The sequence below is a fragment of the Lutra lutra genome, chromosome 3 (genome assembly GCF_902655055.1).
Source record: "Lutra lutra chromosome 3, mLutLut1.2, whole genome shotgun sequence".
Classification (NCBI taxonomy): domain Eukaryota; kingdom Metazoa; phylum Chordata; class Mammalia; order Carnivora; family Mustelidae; genus Lutra; species Lutra lutra.
In genome coordinates, this window is record NC_062280.1 from 41,827,773 (window position 1) to 41,847,163 (window position 19,391).

The following is a 19,391-nucleotide window of genomic DNA, read 5'->3' on the forward strand; positions in this document are numbered from 1 at the left end:
ATTCTCTGTCATTTGGTCTTCTATATCGCTAATTCTTTCTTCTGCCTCATTTATCCTAGCAGTGAGAGCCTCCATTTTTGATTGCAACTCATTAATAGCTTTTTTGATTTCAACTTGGTTAGATTTTAGTTCTTTTATTTCTCCAGAAAGGGCTTTTATATCTCCCGAGAGGGTTGCTTTAATATCTTCCAGGCCTTTTTCAAGCCCGGCTAGAACCTTGAGAATCGTCATTCTGAACTCTATATCTGACATATTACCAATGTCTGTATTGATTAGGTCCCTAGCCTTTGGTACTGCCTCTTGTTCTTTTTTTTGTTGTGAATTTTTCCGCCTTGTCATTTTGTCCAGATAAGAGTTTATGAAGGAGCAAGTAAAATACTAAAAGGGTGGCAACAACCCCAGGAAAATATGCTTTAGCCAAATCAGAAGAGATCCCAAATCGTGAGGGGGGAGAAAGGGGATAAAAAGGGGTTCAAAAAGAAAAAAAAAAAACTATTTAAAAAAAGAAAGCCGATAAAGAAAAAATATAAAAAGAGGAAAAAATATATATATATTAGATAAACTATTTAAAAAACGTTAAAAAAGAAAACGGTAAAAGTTAAAAAAATTTAGCAGAAGAAGAGAAAAAGAAAAAAAATTGAAAAAGAAAAAAAAAATTAAATTAACTGCAAGGCTAAAAAATCATGGGGAGAAAGCCATGAGTTCCGTGCTTTGCTTTCTTCTCCTTGGAATATCGCCGCTCTCCTTGGTATTGAAACAGCACTCCTTGGTAGGTGAACTTGGTCCTGGCTGGGTTTCCCATTGATCTTCTGGGGGAGGGGCCTGTTGTAGTGATTCTCAAGCCTTTTTGCCCCAGGCGGAGTTGCACCGCCCTTACCCGGGGCCGCGCTGAGTCATCCGCTCGGGTTCGCTTTCGGGAGCTTTCGTTCCCTGAGCGCTTTCCGTAGAGTTCCGGAGGATGGGAATGAAGATGGCAGCCTCCTGGTCTCCGGCCCGGAGGAGCCGAGAGCCCGGGGCCCCACTCCTCAGTGCGCCCTCAGAGAACAGCGCCCAATGACTCCCGTCACCCTGGCCTCCGGCCGCGCTCCGAGCTGACTGAGCCTGGGACCGGTTCAAGGCAACCCCAAGCTGAGAGTCACTCCTCGGCTCTGTCTCTGCAGCCGGCTTCCCGGTTCTAATACCGGTAAGCTCTGCGACACTCAGACACCCCCGATCCTTCTGCGACCCTGCGGGACCTGAGGCCGCGCTGACCCCGCCTGGGCTTCCAGTTAAGCCTCTGGAGCGATGTCCCTCAGCGGAACACACTTTTAAAAGTCCTGATTTTGCTCCGTTGCTCCGCCGCTCGCCGGGAGCCGGCCCCTCCCCCCGCGGTCTATCTTCCCGTCGCTTTGGATTCACTTCTCCGCCAGTCCTACCTTTCAGATAGTGGTTGATTTTCTGTTTCTAGAATTGCTGTTCTTCTTCTCTTCAATCTCCCGTTGGATTTGTAGGTGTTTGCAATCTTTTGATAAGCTATTTAGCTGATCTCCCGCTACCCGAAGTAGTCTCAGCCTGCTACTTCTCTGCCATCTTGACTCCTCCCCTCTGAGTCTGGCTCTTCTTCATCGCCCAGGTGGACCCGGGGCTCAGGTAACCAACACGAACCATGCGGGTCCCCTGACTGTTGCTGTCACTGACAGGCTGCCCGTCATCTCTAACACAGGATTGTTGGGTCTTCTCCCAGCTTCCATGCCCATCCCTGGCCGGGTGAAATCTCAGTCAGACCTTTCACAGTTCTTGGTATAAATTAGACTATTTTATTCATTCTGCATGTTTCTTGGATTTTGGTGTCAAGAGGTGGGAAAACGAAGCACGAGAACCTCACGAGCCCAGGCCCTTTTTGGGCCTCCATGAGACAAACCGCATCTCGGGATCATTGCTGACGGAAGTGGAGGCTTTGGTGACCAACTCTCTTCTTTCCTCTCAGAGTTGTATGTTCTCTTTTTTCTTCTTCTGATGTGTAGTTTTTTTTTTTTCCCCTCCGAGTTCTTTCATCTCTCCTCTTTTCCCTTTCAAGTGGTTAAGCTAGTTTCTCTCACAGTGTTTGCAAAATCGTAGCAGAGATTTCTAAAGAGGGAGAATGTTGCACGTTCTGGAAAGGATGGTGGGAAAAGCCCTGGTTCAGAAGTTAGGAGACATAACTTTTAGATCTGTTCCCGTGTAACTAGTTATGTGAGATGGAGCAGGTCATGAAACTCTGGCTTCCTCATCTGAGCTCATGCATGCATTCATTCATTCGTGCCCTCATTCATTCTACAATCACTTTTTACATTATTTGACATAGGGGCGCCTGGGTGGCTCAGTGGGTTAAGCCTCTGCCTTTGGCTCAGGTCATGATGTCGGGGTCCTGGGATCAAGTCCCACATCGGGTTCTCTGCTCAACAGGGAGACCGCTTCCACCCGCCCCCCGGCCTGCCTCTCTGCCTACTTGTGATCTCTCTCTGTCAAATAAATAAATAAAATTTAAAAAAAAATAAATTATTTGAAATAAATGACACCAGTGCTTCCTTCAAAGGACTCACACTCTAATGAGACAGATGAGAGAATTCAAGATCCTAATGGGGTGTGAAAAGCACAATAACAGAGGAGGTCCTGGGCACCCACTGCAGGGCCCATGTGGGCGGGCAGAGCAGCAAGAAGGAACCACAGTGAACCATGCAGGCAGCTGGGGTCTCAGCCCAGTCTTGTGGGGCAAGTGCTTGGCCAGGAAGAAGGCCAAGAAGAAGGTTTCAGTCAAAGGAAGAAGGAAGTCCCAACAATTCCTGTTGAGCCTTGACTAACCAGGCTGTGCCTCTACCTATAGATGGGTCTAAGCCTCTAATGGTGTCGCTGGGGAGAGTCTTTGTCACCCCTAGGGTCATGAAAAGTGTACCTGCCGGAAGGCAGCAGGACAACACACTGAACTCTACCATTAACCCTACCATCTGGGCCCTGTCATCTTGTCTGCCCAAAGGGGGTGGAATCAGTATCCCTCAGGGGGTGGTTGTGGGGTGTGAGTGCTCGGCAGGGTCCTGGCACATGGCAAACATCCAAGCGACTGCATCAAAACCAGGGGAACACTTAGAAAATTATTCATGACTTTGTTTTTGCCTCTTTGAGAACATGACCTTCTCCCTACTTGGCCCAGGATCTCCATCTGCCTGGGCTGGGAGGAGGGAGCAGCGACGAGAATGAGAATCCTGTGGGGGAACTAGAGGTAATTCTCTGTTTCCAACTGGCATAATAGGATTAGGCTGCAAGAGGTGAGGCTTGAGAAGCAGGATACTGTCTTGAGGAGGCTTTATAGATTCTTTATTCCTTTACCTTGGTCTTCTCCCCCATCACCTTTATCACAGTCGTCCGAAGGAAGACAGGGCAGTGCCAGGCGTCTGGCCAGAAGATGCCAGACTCTCATCATTATTTACATCCATGCGAGTCAATGAAAAGAGCTGAAAAATCCTCAGCCCCCAGGGGCTGGCTGCCCTTCCAGAAGCCTGCAGGAGGACAGAGCCATGCTGGTCCCCAACTAGCTCCCGCTCCCCATGTTCTTCAAACAAGCATATGCTTGGGGGAAATGACTGGTCTGAAAATAACCACATCTTACAGGTAGGAAAAAATATTTACTATCTCTTATTAATCGCAGAAAGGCACAAAGCGATCCCAAGATTTTGGAAGCATCAAGGAAGCTTTTCAATAAATCCTTGGAGGGCATTCAGAGATGGAGCCCGCAAACATGTCTGCTGATTTACATTTTTTAAAAGGACAGAGTGTTGTTTTAGAATTCTCTGGATTCCTGTCTCTTAGAAATGCTGTTGTGCTTGCAAGGGGTTAGCACAGGATTAGACATGGTGACTGGAAGCATAAAAGTCTGCAAATTATCCTTCCTTTGGGGGTTATTGAGTTCTGTAGTTTGCTTTGCTCTTAAATGGTGCTTATTTGCTGCTTGTGGAAATGGAAACAGACACAGGATTTGTTCCAGGTCTGAGCACACGGAGTTGAGGGGCAAAGACACCAATAAGGCATCTCATTGTGTTCCTTGCTTTTTTCGTGAGAGGATGACATGTGGTGTTGTGCATTCAACAGATAAAGAGACGATTGCTATCAACTATTTGAGGCATTTCCTCCCACTCTTGCAATTTGAAATTTAATTTCTTTCCCTTCCAAAATAATATTTGACATATTTTAAAAAGCCAAAAAGTGCCGTGAGGCTTAGAGTGAAAAATAACAGTCTGGGCCTGACAAGGAATGGCGATAAACCCTTGAAAGTCTTTTGCCTGTTTGTTCTACCTTTTTACGTGTATATTTCTAAATAATAGGCTTGTACTGCTATTTGTAGATTTTTCGATTCCTGGGACTTCCTACTGTGGAAGACGAGGATTCCTTCTTTTAATGTCCCCTCCCCACCCCCACCTCCATACAATAAACGTTTCCCAGAGGTGCCGCTAACCATCACTGTTCAGTGCTCATGTGATCATGACTATTTCTGCATTTTTCACAGCAACGCAGCATGTCCTTTTGTCGTTGCCACTGTTGTTCTGTGTCAACTATTTGGGAGTCTACCTTCAGGTGGACTTCTGAATAGAGGGGAGGTCATGTGACTGACCTGGCCAACAAGCTCCAGAGCATTTAATAGCTGATGTGAAATTCTCTAGGGCGCTCTTTGCATTGGACATTGCCAATTACCCATGTTCTAGAGGATGATTGTTCCATCCATCCGGGTCTTTTGTGACTGTGATGAAGAGCATCCCTTTTTCAACTGGCAGAGAGCATATAGCATAAGCAAAAGATAAGATTTGATTGTTTTAAGCTACTGTGGTTTGGAGGTTGATGTTGGTTACCACACTGTAACCAAAGTTTTCCTAAATGAGTTCTTTCCTGAGCAAATGTTTATTTTTCCTGGAAATAGCAATGCGTCATTTAAAAAGATTTGCTTAATTTTCTCCGTACCAATCAAAAATACAACTCAAAGTCTACACGAAGTGTCTGAATCTCTTCTCAGAATTCTTTACCAGAGACTCTATTAATATTATCCTTTCTCTATTCAAGGATGACCCTCTAGCCTCCTGCACAATTGTCTTCCTGGGGGTTCTCATCACCTCTCTGCTGTGGAGGGTAAATCCCCGGTGACTTGTGTTTGGTCAATGAGATGTAAGCAGCAATGTTGTGTGTGACCTTTGGAAAGTGTGTTAAGAAGAGGCTCATCTTTCTCTTTCCTGCTTCAAGCTGCATGGAATAGAATGTGATGGCTGGAGCTCTGGCCGCCATTTTGGACCATAATGATAGGATATCCCGAAGGAGTCCAGATCCCTAATAATTGTGGAACCTCCAGACAAGCACTGGGCTGCCTATCATCACACTTAATTTTTTAATGTGAAAAATAAACTTAAATATCATTTACTCTGGGGTTGAATTTCTTGTCACATGAGGTTTAAGCTGATTCCTTGTACTTAGCTACTTCCTTTGTTTTGGTGAAGCAGATCCTCTTATCTGTCATGGTTTGGTTAAGAAATAGAAGTGACTGTACACCCAAAATATGAGGTGTTTTATACAAAAAAAGAAACTGCTAAATCATTCCTTCACAGTTTTTATTAAAATTAATATCAAATGGATTAAATAATTAAAATGTAAAATGGGAAATTATAATATATAGGTAAATAATTATGACTTTAACCTGAAGGCTTTCTAAAGATGATGCTAGTAAAAACCAAAAGCAAGTTGAGTGAGGTTTAAAAGAAAAATAAAATCTCTCATAGGACATATCATACCAAAACTAAAATACATGAAAATTTTATAGGAAACCATAATTAAAACACAGGGCTGCTGATCAAAGTTTCTTTCCTTTCATAAGGGTTTCTCAATGTTGGCATGAGAAACCAAAAACTGATGTTTTGGACTGGGTAACTCTTTGTTTTGGGGGGGGAGGTCTGTCCTGCTCATCTCAGCTCATCTCAACAGCATCTCTGGCTACTAGATGCCCAGTAGAGTCCTCTGCCCTAGTTATTGACGACCAAAAGTGTCTCCAGACATTGCCACATGCCCTTGAGGAGCAAACTCAGCCCCAGCTGAGACCTGTAGCTCTACATGATAGTTCTCACATTTGAGCATGTGTCCATACCACATAGAGCATGTGTAAAACACAGACAGCTGAGTCTTCTCCCTAGAATTTCTGATGTAATAGGTCTGGGGTGGGGGGCTTGAGAATTTCCTTTTTTAGGAAGTTCCCTGGTGGTGCTGAAGAAGTTGACCTGGGGAACACACTTTGAGAATTTCTTGCAAGTAATCACATCATCCCCTAAAACATGAAAGCAACAATAATATTGACATTTCCAGGACACAGAAATATTACGGTCATAGGTAATCAAGGTACGTCTTGACAGTGGAGCTCAAGAGTTGAGAAACCATGTTCTTCATGAGATTGCAAGACGGAGGCAAAATTTGTGATTTATGGATCAGATGAAGATTTGGTTTACATTTGCTCTAAACTTAATGATTTTTCTTAAGTTTAATATTACTAGAGAGATGACCAAAATGAAAGAAACAATGATAAAGATAATAGCAATGGATCTTAATAGTCTGTGATGTAGATGTCCATCCATCTTTACTAAAACTTTTCCTAATTGCTTGTTAAGCTTCCTGTGATAATTTTTTTACAAATGTCCAGGGGCTGTGTAAAACAAACAAACAAACAAAAAAACTTTGCAACCTTTTTCACTTACAGCTACATCACATTTAATAGTTCACCTAAATAATTTTTGTTGGAATAGCAGAAAACTGCTGGAATTTATGCTGTACACCTTTCGGCAGATAGGCAAAAAAACCCCCAAAAAACAAAAAACAAAAAAACATCATTATGGTCTGAATTTCAACAGATGGCTTATATATATTCCAGGTTTACCAGACATGACGCAGTTTTAGATCATCACTTTTGAGCACCAACTGCATGCCCTGTGCCTTGTTTATTACAGCCATGTGAACCCACACCCGCAATGATCTATCTCGAGCCAGCAAGCTACAGACAAAACCAATAGCCCTGTGCTGGCAACATTATTTTATTGTTGTCTCCTTAATCTCCTCTATTCTTTTGCAATTACTTTTATTAGTATCGCTCATTTAATGAGACCTTGGAGTTTGGAGCCAGATGGTGCCGTTAGTTAAATCTCGAAGACTCTAATGGAATTGAGTTCAAACCAGGTTAAGAGTAAGAGAATTACAAATCTCTTAGCATACTGCTTTGTGAACCTTTGGCACCCCAGAACCCGGGAAGACCCGGATTAAGGTTCAGAGAGACCACGTGGACTCCTAGCTGACATGTGGTGTGGAACAAACAAGACAGGGCACGCTCCCTGTCTCATGGAGACTGTAGTCTCCTGGAGGTGAAGGACAGTAAGAAGCAAACAAGCAAGACCACCAGGCATCGTGGTAACTGGTGGGAAGAGGGGAAGCAGAGATGACGTGGAGGGGTGCTCAGGAAAGCTCTCTGAGGAAGTGATAGTTAAGCTGGTGCCCGGATGATGGGAAGGCGCTGACTCAGGGAAAGCAAGAGGAATGTCATCACTGTTTGTTAGAAGGAATAGGGTATTCAAGTTGTGGGATGCAAGTTGTTTTGTGTCCCCGAGGAATTGCGGGGGCACCTGTATGACCCGAGTCTATAGGGGCAAGTTGGGTGGTCCCACATGAGGCCAGAAGCTACTGGACCCAGAGATGTTGCATGGGGCAAATGGAATTTGGACCCTGAGAATATCTAGGTGTTTTTTTTTTTTTTTTAATAACCTCTGTGGCAACGTGTTGATGAATAAGTCCTGTAGAAAAAGTGAAAAAGTGTCTTTGGGATCAGAGCTGTAAATATTCATGATCCCGCCAGTCTGTGATGTCATCAGAGGCATGATTTTGACCCTTTGTACAAAGGCCAGGCAAGACAGAGGCAATATTTTGATTAATCGAATTGCCTCACGTGGAAATATTAATTTCATACTTGATACCACACTTCCAGTAGGGCACAGTGGTGGCAATAAATCTACCTGGTGTCACCTCTTCATCCTTCCTGTTGGTAACAATGGCTTGCCTGCCTCTGACCAATATCTTGTCCCACACTGTGTCCCTGATCAATGGCTATAGTTCCCTTCCCAGAGGTCTCCTCTCTGCTCTGTCTTCCTGGCCTAGGTCCCCTCCTCCCCTGTGGGTGCTTCTGCTTCTGTCAAGGTGAAGTTCAGACACACACCCACCTGGGAGTGAGGTCAGGAGGAGTGAGTGAACTGCCAAGAACTCTTACAGCAATGGATGCTTCTCTTGCTGGCACTCATATTTGCCTTGTGTAAGCAGGAGCTAGATCATTCGTTCACTTAAGCTATTCTCTGGACCTGTTGCCTTATACATAACAGATATGAGAAAGTATGTATTGAATTCCATTCTTACTAGCAGTTACCATTTATTAAGCGATTAATTGGTCAAGGGCTCTTCCAAGTGTTAGTGATTTAATCCTTATGTGATGGTCAATTTTATGAGGCAGCTTGACTGTGGTGCCCAGATACTAGGTCAAACACTTTTCTGGATGCTTCTCCAAATATATTTTCAAATGAGATTAACATTTTAATCAACAGACTTTGAGTGAAGCAATAGTCTCTATAATGGGAGTGGGTCTTGTCCAATCAGGTGAAGGCACCAATAGACAGAAACTGACCTCCCCTGAGCAAGAAGGAATTGTGTCAGCAGATTGCCTTTGCATTGCACTGAACTCTCCTTGGGTCTTCCGCCTGCTGTCCATCTTGCAGATTGTAGACTTGCCATTCTCCACCACTGTGTGAGCCAATTCCTTAACACATCTCTCTCTCTCTCTCTGTCTCCCTCTGTGGTCTGTTTGTCTCTCTAAACACCCTGTTGGTTCTGTTTCTCTGGGGAACCCCGATTAATAACACACTTTATATTTTACTATTTATGCCCATTTTAGAGATGAGGAAGTTGAGGCAATAAGCACAGTGCCTAAGGGCAGACACTTGATGAGTGTGAAGCCAAGATTCTAGGCTAGGTCTTTCTGAGCCACAGGACAATACAGCTTCTCCTGCAAAACTTGAAGGAAGAGAACACAGGGACCTGCTGATAACACACACTATTTACTATAAATCCTCTCTCCTTTTAGTATTCTCCAGGTACACTGGGATCTTATAGCATGTGAGAATTGTGCAAATTTTCCTTTAGCAGAGAAGGCTGGTCAATAGCTACATACACGGTACGTGTGTTTGACTTATTTAGGTCCTATATATGCAATCCTCTCCTTTACAGTCATAATTTCCAAAAACATCTTGAAATAACACACAATTTCCACACACAGTCAACTACAAGATCTTCAGGAACGCAAGAGAGAACTAAACTGACATCAGTTTGAAGTTCACGGTTTTGCCGAAAATAAGATTACATCTCCCCTTCCTTACAAAAAAGCAATTACAATAAAGAGAAATAAGCAGTACATGTGGATGAAATTAAAATAGAGAAAAACAAACAGCGCACACAGAGTCCCGAGCCTCTTGATGTCTCTCGCCGTGGGCTAAAGTCCCATCTTGAGGTCAAAACTTCAAAAGTAGCCTCAAACTGGAACCTTTCCATAGGAAGAGCCAGCAGTGAATATTGACCCCAGGATCAATTGTTTTTGTTTAAGCTGCAGACTGCTCCAGTCGGAAACAGCAAGCCAGGCCCCAGCTGAAAAAGAGCTGTTCGTCACCCCCAAACGCATAAGAACGATCTCGCTGCTTCTGAATTAAAATGATTCTTCCCGGAACAGAGAAGATGGTGATGAAGATATTGATCTTGTTTGTGCTTGGGATGAACTACCCGTCTTGTGCAGGTAAGGAACTCGAAGACACAGGTCCCCTTCCCCAAACGCTGTGGCCCCCGTGCCTCGTCTCACTATGTCCCTGTGTGCTTGTGGGTCCAGGTTTCCCGGTGTACGACTATGACTCGTCCTCCTTGAGGGAAGCCCTCCGTGCGTCTGTGGCAAAAGTGAATTCCCAATCCCTGAGCCCGTATCTGTTTCGGGCATTCAGAAGCTCCGTAAAAAGAGTAAGTGCATTTACATCTTCTTGATTCCTTTTAATATGTGCTGCTTTCTGCTATTTATTTATTTTTTGTCTGTTGGGTACACTTTAAACATTTTTCCAGGTTTAAAAGATAATAGCTAGTCCTCTCTTTCGTACTGTTTTTGGACAGAGAAAGAATTTAATAACAGTTATTGTCCTAAGGCCCTCATAGCCCGTTTGGATGCAGGATTCTTCTGGGGTGTCTTCCCTCTGTCTTGGCTTCCCATTTCCAGATGTTGCCCTGCATGTGTCCTGCTTCTGTATCCACAGCCCCCATGGTTCCTCTTGAGATGTTTTAGTAAGAACTGCTCGTTTATGAGAAATGAGACTTTCTCGATTTCAGCAGTTCTTCTCCTTGTACTTAGAGGCAATAAACTCTGGCTTTTAAGCCCAAGAAATCCCATCTTCCTTTGTAAATTTGGTGATGGTTTGTTTCCTGTTAGCTTAGGGAAATGGGGAAATGTGAATTTTCTTGGCCTTCCAATGACACGGTTTGTGATTAGCAAAGAAAGAAATGCAGAAATTCATTTCCAAGGAAATGAGGAGTCTGGACAGAGCGTTACCTTTCCCTCCTCCATCTGCAGGTGACTTCACAGCTTACTCAGGCATGGGAGGAACAGAAATTCCCCCAGGCTAATGGGTGCTAAGATGGGAGCAGAACCAATAGAACATGTGTGTGTGTGTGTGTGTGTGTGTGTGTGTGTGTGAGACAGAGAGAGAGAGAGAGAGACAGATTTGGAGGGAGAGGGAGAAGGAGAATGAGTGAGTGAGAGAGATTTATCATAAAGAATTGGCTTTTACTATGTAGAGGTTTGGTAAATCCAAAATCTGTAGGGTGGGCTGATGGGCTGGAGACCCAGGAAGGAACCAACACTGCAGTTCATGTCTGAAGGCAGTCTACTGGCAGAATCCCTTCTTGCTCAGGAAAAAGACTGTCTGTTTTATCCTGGCCTTCAACTGATTACACGAGGCCCACCCACATTAAGGAGGATGATCTGCTTTACTCAAACCCACCATATTACAATGTTAGTCCTGGGGTACCTGGGTGGCTCAGTGGTTAAGTGTCTGCCTTCAGCTCAGGTCACGATCCCAGGGTCTTGGGATCGAGTCCCACATTGGGCTCCTTGCTCAGTGGGGAGTGTGCTTCTCCCTCTGCCTCCCCCTTCCCAGTCTCTCATGAATAAATAAATGAAATCTTTAAAAAAATAAAATGTTGGTCCCATCCAAAAAACACCTTCACAGAAATATCCAGAGTGTTTCACCAAATATCTCAGCATTATGGCCCAGTCAAGTGGACACATAAAATTAACCATTATAATCACCAAAAGGAATTGTTATTGGTTTTTTATTGCTCAGATATTTTTGTTTCTTTTTGGAATAAAAAGCCAAAATATGCTCAAAGTTCAGAAAATATAACAAGAAAGAAGAAACCAAAAGTACTATCTATTATCCATTTCTCTGAGACACCCAGTATGAACATGTGGGAGAAGACCTTTTTGGATCCTTTTCATATATTGGTATGAAACATATTTTTAAAAAGAAAAACAGGAGTGTAGTGTAACATCAATTGTAAAATACCATGATTTACCTCAGCAAGGATGCTGGATTTGGGATTTTCTCTAGTTGATTCTTTATTATCAAACATTGAGGTTGTCCCACCTTTTTCAAACAATACAAAGTAGAAATTAGTGGGTTGAAAGTGAGTTTGGATGAAAAAGCAAAACCATTAGGCTTTTCTCCTTATTCTGAAAAGAGTACTTAAAGAGGCAAAGAAAGGTTGCAAATTTATCTCAAAGTTCAATAAAATTATCTGTACTAAAAAAAAAAAATCTCACATTTTCATCTTTTAAACTAAGCCTTTTTGTCATCAGTTTGTTTTCATTGGATTGCTTTAAGGGAATTGCCGGAGCACAATCTGGGTGGAGAGACCCAACAATACACTCCAGCAGGAGAGAGCTTTATTTTTTTATGAGGTTCAGATTTAATATCTAATATTTTAAAATTATGAATAAATGCAGTAATAAATATCGTCGAAGCTGAATTTTTAGTCTCACTTGTTTTCAGAAATCTTTACTTCTATGAGCACTCTTTGTCCACTGTTAGACGGAGATGTGAAGGTCCTCCATCCCAGGCTTGGAGTTTGTCATTTATTTCCAAACATAGTGTTCTAGCTGTGCTCATCCTTCCCAGTGTGTGAGTGGTCTGTGCACTCACAGAGGGTTCTCCCTACCCTCCTCCCTGGGAAGTTGGTTGAATGTGTGCTGATTCAGTTTTGTCAAGGTGGGCTCAAGGACTGAAAAGGACTAGAGTTTTGGAGCCTGAGGGTATGGTTGGGTACTGGGCCATGGCAGCTCCCAACTGGCCTCCCTGCCACCATCTTGTCTCTGCCCCAGTGTGGTCTCTTTGCAGTAGCCATAGTGATTTACATCTTAGTTCTTAAATTCTTCTGAGAACGTCCCCATTGCAATGAGAATGAAATCTACACACCATCCCATGGGTGACAAGATCATAAATTACGTGACACATGTTGTCTCTCAAACATCATAGTCTGTGGTTCTCCTCTTATTCATTTTACTCTAGCAACAACAGCTGGGCTTATTCTGCCCCAGGACATTGGCCTTGCTTTTTCCACACACAACAGGCTCTTTCCCATTCTATAAGCCTTTGAAGGATTTCTCTGGCACTTTCTCTACAGTAGCTACTTCCTCCTCCCTACCCCCATTACCATGCTGTTTGTTCCTTCATAACACCAAAACCTTCTAGAATGACCTTGTTAACTTCTTTTTAAGGTGTTAACTCTGTGGCTGTATGTAATCTAAGCTGGAATCTAAGCTGCGTGGGGTCTCCCCTACTTTGTCTTTGGGGCTGGGCACACCGTGGGTGATCTTCAAGTCATGGGATTTCTGTGTCATCAGAACATCACACATTTGTCACAATGTCTGGAAGTTTCCCCCCATATCCCACCCTTGGTGGAAAGGAATAGACAATTGTGAGAACTCATTCATGGACCACAGCTGATCAAGCAGGAAGCAGGATGGGATAGTACTGTAGGGCAGTAGAGCAGAGATGTACTTACAACTTCATTTCTTATTTCAGGGATTACTAAGAAATTATGGGTCATTCTTTTAGGAAAATGACCCTTAAAAATACAGTTGGTTTTCATTATTTGTCGCAGTTGTTCTATAAAGTCACCATGCACACTAAATTAGTACCTGCTGAACCACTGCTCCTGTTCTAATGCCTGTGTCCTCTCCATGTGGCACACCCAAACCTTCTGGTGCTTCGGAGCATGGACAGCACTCTGAGACTACACGTGGGGGCCATTTGAAACAGCAAAATCACCAAGAAAAAAACCCCACAAAAATGAGAAAAACACACTCCAAAATAAACCATAAAAGTGACACTTGTCTACAGTATGACAGCTGAAGCTAGAAGGCAGAGCTCTGCCTTGTCTGGTTTCAGTAGGGAATGTGTGCATGGGGCAATTCAAGCTCTTTGGCACTCTGTGCCTGTCCGTGGATGACTGCAAAGAGACCCTGAACATTGATTTTGGGGATTATGATATATTTTGGTGAGGAGGCACATTTGCAAAAATGGAACATCTGAATCATGAGGATCAACTGTAAATTAAGTCATCAGAAGTAACATTGACCTTGCAGTTCAGACACCTAAGTTCTGGTTCCATTTTTTTAAAAGAAGTGTTATGTGCCTTTGGAAAAGCACTTCTGGTCCCAGACTGCGGGGGTGGAACTGGGGGATTGCTAAAACCACTTAACAGCTTTCCCAGGGAAGGAGTCTAACTTTTCCTCATTGTGCAGGAAGAAATATTTGTAGCATCGTAAACTTCAGAAGCTCACCAAGGCAAACTGATAATCTGTTTTTTGTGAAGGTCAATGTTCTGGATGAGGACAGCTTGAACATGGACCTAGAGTTTGGCATTCGGGAGACAACATGCAGGAGAGATTCTGGAGAAGACCCCGCTACGTGTGACTTCCAAAGGGGCTACTATGCGGTAAGTTAGGCAGGAAACGCCATACCCCAGAAATTAGCAGGACAAAGCACCTCGCTTCTTCCATGACTGGAGCTGTTCCAAGTCATAAGGAGAGCTTGGCCCCTGCCTGGCATCCAGCCCCACTGGGAGGCACCAACTGTGTCCATACTAAGTTCCCTGGGGAAGGGGTGGTGTGGCTTAGTGGTTGAGGACTTGGGCTCTGGAGTCCATGGTCTTGAGTGATCCTGGCAAATTATTCCCTGTTGCCTCAGTTTCCTGCCTCTTGAAATGGGTAGAATAATGGTTCCAGGCAAAGTGAATACAAATAGGCCAACCCCAAAGGCAAATTCCAGAGATGTTTCAAATTCCATTTTAAATGAATCTAAAACACCCACTGTGTTCTTGGTGTGAGTTGCATTATTTTGTAGTTGACTATTGTGTGATATCTGTCCTCCTCCTCCTCACTGGCTTGGGCTCCATGGGGTCAGGACCACAGTGTGGTCCGTTTTGTATCCTCGGCAACCAGAGCATGACCCCACACTTGCTTTAACATCCATGGGCAAGGGTCTGGTGGATAAGGTTAGAGCTAACACTTGCTATCCTGGGTGTTGGTGTTCAGATGTATGAATTCTCTGGTTTTGTTACTTTATGAGTTTGTTACTTGATGAGTTACTTTGTGTCAGGGTCCCTTCACAACAGTGTAAATTCTGAAAAGGAAATCCTTTGTTTTGTTGTTTCATGGGAATTTTCTCTGTAACTGTTTTATGAAGGACTCAAACCCAAGTGTCACAGTGTCTGTTCCTAACAGAATCTCTCATCAAAGAAGAGAACAAAGTCCTTTGTGTTCTTCCCACATCCTTTTGTTTCACTGGGAAACTTCTGGGCAGCCCGCCCCATGCTCCTGGAGGGAATGTTTGCTCTCCTCGGGGACTGGTGATACACCAATGCCTAACAGATCTTTAAATGTTTCATTTGTTTCTGCTTCAGTCTGAGAAGGTTTCATTTTAGAAACATGAAATGCCTCTCTGAATTCTTCCTTTCTGTTTGCCTTACAGCATCGCCCGAGCTCTCACAGAGGTCCTAACCCGTTCTGTGAGCTCCTGAGGACTGAACTCAGTGTTTTCTTTTGCAGTCTCCAGCTATTTGCAGAAGCACGGTGCGGATGTCTACCGAACAGGTGCAGGACGTGTGGGTTCGCTGCCACTGGTCCTCCAGCTCTGAGTCTAACAGCAGTGAAGAGGTAGGACCAGGGGCTTGGTGTCCTCTGGAACAGCACCTAGTAGGGTCTGTGTGAGTCTGTGACAAGCGGACGAGTGTGATAGAGTCACGGGAACATCACCAGGCAGAGGCGAGTACAGCTCTGCTGGCTGGAGTCTTCACTACACCAACCTTCTCTCTCTCTCTCTCTCTCTGCCTCTTCCACTCTGTCTTTATTTCCCAGACATTTGGAAACAGAGAGCTTAAAGCAACAGCTGACAAATCTTAAAAGTTTGAGATCTGAGTATGCAGCTCCTTGACACTATGGTTTAGTGAAGGGAAAGGGGAGGGGCATTTTTGTCAGATAAGAGTTAAAAATCATTCAGCAGCTCCGCAGTCTAGGTCAGGGCACTTAACTCCATGATGTACCACTTCTTCTTGGTGAGATGCCAAGAGTAAAACCCACCCGATAATGCAGGGAGAACTGAGTAAGTTGGTGGACAAGAAAGATCTGGTCCAGCATCTGGTCCACAAGAGATGCTTGGTGAATGGCAGGACATGGCTTTCCCCACCCCAAATGTATTGAAATTGACTTGCTATCTTTCTGTGAAATTAACAATATGTCAATTTATGACTTGAACATGTATTACATATTTATTTGTCTATCTGCTTATTAACTGCTTTCCTTACTAGAATATATGTCTTCTGAGGGTGAGGTGTGTTGGTTTTTGAGGGTGTAGGACAATGTTTGTCATAGGGTAGAAGTCCAGTAAATACTTGTTGAATGAATACAAAACAATGGAGGAAGAGAGGGTAAAAAATATGATATGTGGGGTCACCTGGGTGGCTCAGTGGGTTAAGCCGCTGCCTTCGGCTCAGGTCATGATCTCGGAGTCCTGGGATCAAGTCCCGCATCGGGCTCTCTGCTCAGCAGAGAGCCTGCTTCCTCCTGTCTCTCTGCCTGCCTCTCTGCCTACTTGTGATCTCTCTCTGTCAATAAATAAGTAAAATCTTAAAAAAATATATGATATGTGGAGGAAACCTCTTGACTCCAACTAGGCATGAAAACATAATTGTTACATTATTTATTTGACTGGTATTTTAAAATATGTACTGGGGTACAGCTGGATCTGTCTAATGACAACATTTCTTTACTCAGTTTCTTAAGATTTCATTCTGTAGGTGAGAATAACATTAGAAGAGTAAAGAAAATTCAGCTTCAAGAATTATACATTAAAGTTAATGATCCCATATTATGAATATACTCATACCATAAATATTTTGTGTGGAAGTCCATTGTGGGATTAGGATGTGAGGAAGCTAATGGTTAGGAATGCCTATGACAGGAGACAGTTTGACAGGTGCAGGATGACTAAGCCCAGGTGCTAGGACGTTCTCCACAGAAATGTTCAATTGCACACTGGTACCTTTGAGGCTCAATCCACAGGTGGTTTCTGGGCTTTCCATGGAGCCATGGCTTCAGGATCTAGTTCCTGGGTATTAGGGAAAGTATGAAGGGCCTCCTTTTCTAGACTCCACTGATGCATCTGGGAAGTCAGGTGTGTTCATGCTGACACACTCACATGCTTGTGTCCTGGCTAATCCAGAAATGACAAGGAACAAGGAGTGTTTCACAAACATTTTGTTCATACTGAATTGGGGGGAGGGGTGTCTATTCAGCAGGAGCGACCCTGACTACCAGGCCAGCATGTGGGGGCACATGTCAAGAGGACAGAAGCTCATCTGGGCACAGGAGGCTTCCCTGGGGGACTTGATGGTCAGGACAGTTATGGAGTAGAGCAAGGAAAAGCAATTCTAAGCACAAGGGGATCATGAAGGAATTCCCTGAGGCATGAGAAGCTGGTTGGGTTGGAATGGACAGAAATCATTATGACTGTAATGAACAAAATACAGGACAAAGGCGTAATGGTTGATCTGGAGAGGAGGTCAGGATGGACCTTAGGGGTCACGTCTAGGATCTTTGGCTTCATCCTAATGGCAATGGGCCTATTGGCTAAGAGCTCTAGGAGGCTAGCAGGACAGGTGAGAGGGAATGCTAGTGGATGCCAGGAGTTAATAGTGGGTGTTGAAAAATGGATTTTAGTTCATTCTATGACATTTAACACATTGAATTGAATTCAGTAACTACCACCCTGCCCCGCCCCATTTAACCCCTCTTCCATCTCTGATTTGGGAAGTTGATTCTGATCGCACAGCTCACAAATCTGTTGCAACTTTCTCATTGCATAGTGAGGACTATACACTTTTCTCCCAATCCAAGTTTTGTAAGAAGACTCTGACATAAGTTAAATTGGCCCTTGAAACACACAATATTTTAAAATAAACTCTCAGGTGGATGTTCCTCAAAGATTAGGAAATTGTAAAGAACTGTGAGCAAATTAAAAAAAAAAGAATTCCTTAAATTAAAGAATGCTGTAATTCAAAGGAAGAAGAAGAAAGCAGATGGAGATTTCAAGTAATTCCTGGAAACTCTGAAATAGATTTCTTATATGAAACAGAAAAAAAAAAAAAAAAGAAAAGAAAACAGCTGTTAACCATTTTCATTGAAATAAGCAGTGATCTTATAAACATAAAAGAGAATAGACTAGAATGAATTTAGTCATCAAAGAAGTAAATCATTGTTGGAAGTAGGAAATAGAAGAAATAAAACCGAAATAAAAAAACCTGGAGTAATGAAAATGAAGATCATTTCAAAAACATATGTAGGTTCTAGAAAAATTTCCAGGGAAAGGAACATAATGTGAACAAAGGTATAATTCATGGAGAAAAAGACTGAAAATCCAAAATATGAGGAATAAGGACTTCGATCAAATGGAAAATCTCTTGTAAGGATACAATGTGAGAAATTACTAAATGTACAAAGCTTGGATTTTCCCCTTACAGGATTTTTAAAAGGATAAAAGTTGTAAGGAAATTTGAGGAAATAAATTTCTAAGTTTGCTAATATGCTTCTCTCCTTCACCAAATACATATTTATGTTGCAGCAAGATTCCATTATTTGTGTTAATTTTGAAAGTGAAAAAGAGAGAGGATAAAGAGCTCTGGACGGGACAGGAGCCCGCAGCCAAACACTTCTTGGTTTCGTCCCCATCTAGAGTGCGATGCTAATACCTTTAGGTTGATGAGTGAACTTGACACTTGAGAAACTCTGGTTTGGAGTACATGGGATGAGATTTGGCTAAGCCTTCAGCTGAGAGACCTAGAAACAGTCCAAAGGGAGAAACCGAGGAAAAGAACGAATATGGAATTCTGAGCTCAGGGAAGGGGAGGGGACAGGCATTTGATGTACTTACTGTGTTCCATTTCCAATGATAGAACTTAAACTACAAATTGCCTAAGCCCCAGTGGGCTAAGTCCCTGGATCACATGCCCAGAAAGGACCCGAAAGAGTTGGCCTCATGGGTAGTTAATTTAGGAGCATTCAACACCACCTGTGCTACTTTTATTTCTCCCCGTCCCTTCCCCTTCTCCACCACTCCCCATCTGCCCTAACCCACCCCGCTCCTTTCTCTTCTCCCTCTTTTACTGAAGATGAACTTTTCCCTTGTATCAGGAAGCAGGGTCACAATGTGCTCCAGATTCAGATCGCCTAAACTTAGGAGGAAAAGGGAACTTTTCTCTCTAGGTCCACCGGAGATGCCTCTTGACATGACTTCTTTGGCCTGGCTTTGGTTATGTGTCTTCCCCCCCAACCCCAAACTTTTAAAAATTACACTTTTATTGAGTTACAATCTACATAGTATACAACTCACCCTTACAATGTGTCCAGTTCAGGGGTTTTTAGTATATTCATAAGGTGGTACAACCTGCATCAGTATCTAAATCACCTCGAAAAGAAACCTTGTCCGCATGTGCCCCCATTCTGTGTTCCCCATTCCCCCAGCTCCCAGCAACCACTCATCTACAGTGGTCTGGGTCTACAGATTTGCCTGTTCTGGACATTTCGATATAAATGGAATTATGTATCCTTTTGTGACTGGCTTATCTCACTAAGTATCATGCTCATATTACCTGTTGTAGGGTGTATCAGAACTTTGTTCCTTTTTAGTGTTGAATAAGATGGTTTGTACGGATATACTGCGTTTGATCCAGCCATT

The 19,391-nt window shown here is 43.3% G+C and overlaps 1 protein-coding gene across 3 annotated transcripts in view; it reads left to right on the forward strand.

Moving 5' to 3' along the window:
- The first annotated feature begins 3,469 nt into the window (after nucleotides 1-3,469).
- SPP2 (secreted phosphoprotein 2) overlaps nucleotides 3,470-19,391 on the forward strand; it is a 34,336-nt gene continuing 18,414 nt past the window's right edge. The window contains exons 1-6 of one of the 3 annotated variants that reach the window (XM_047723126.1): nucleotides 3,470-3,624; nucleotides 5,065-5,166; nucleotides 9,668-9,853; nucleotides 9,944-10,068; nucleotides 13,975-14,097; nucleotides 15,209-15,316. In XM_047723126.1, the coding sequence (XP_047579082.1) occupies nucleotides 9,772-9,853; nucleotides 9,944-10,068; nucleotides 13,975-14,097; nucleotides 15,209-15,316 (438 nt within the window). In that variant the 5' untranslated portion in view covers nucleotides 3,470-3,624; nucleotides 5,065-5,166; nucleotides 9,668-9,771. The remainder of the gene's footprint in view (nucleotides 3,625-5,064; nucleotides 5,167-9,667; nucleotides 9,854-9,943; nucleotides 10,069-13,974; nucleotides 14,098-15,208; nucleotides 15,317-19,391) is intronic. The other 2 variants (XM_047723124.1, XM_047723125.1) reach the window with 2 other exon arrangements.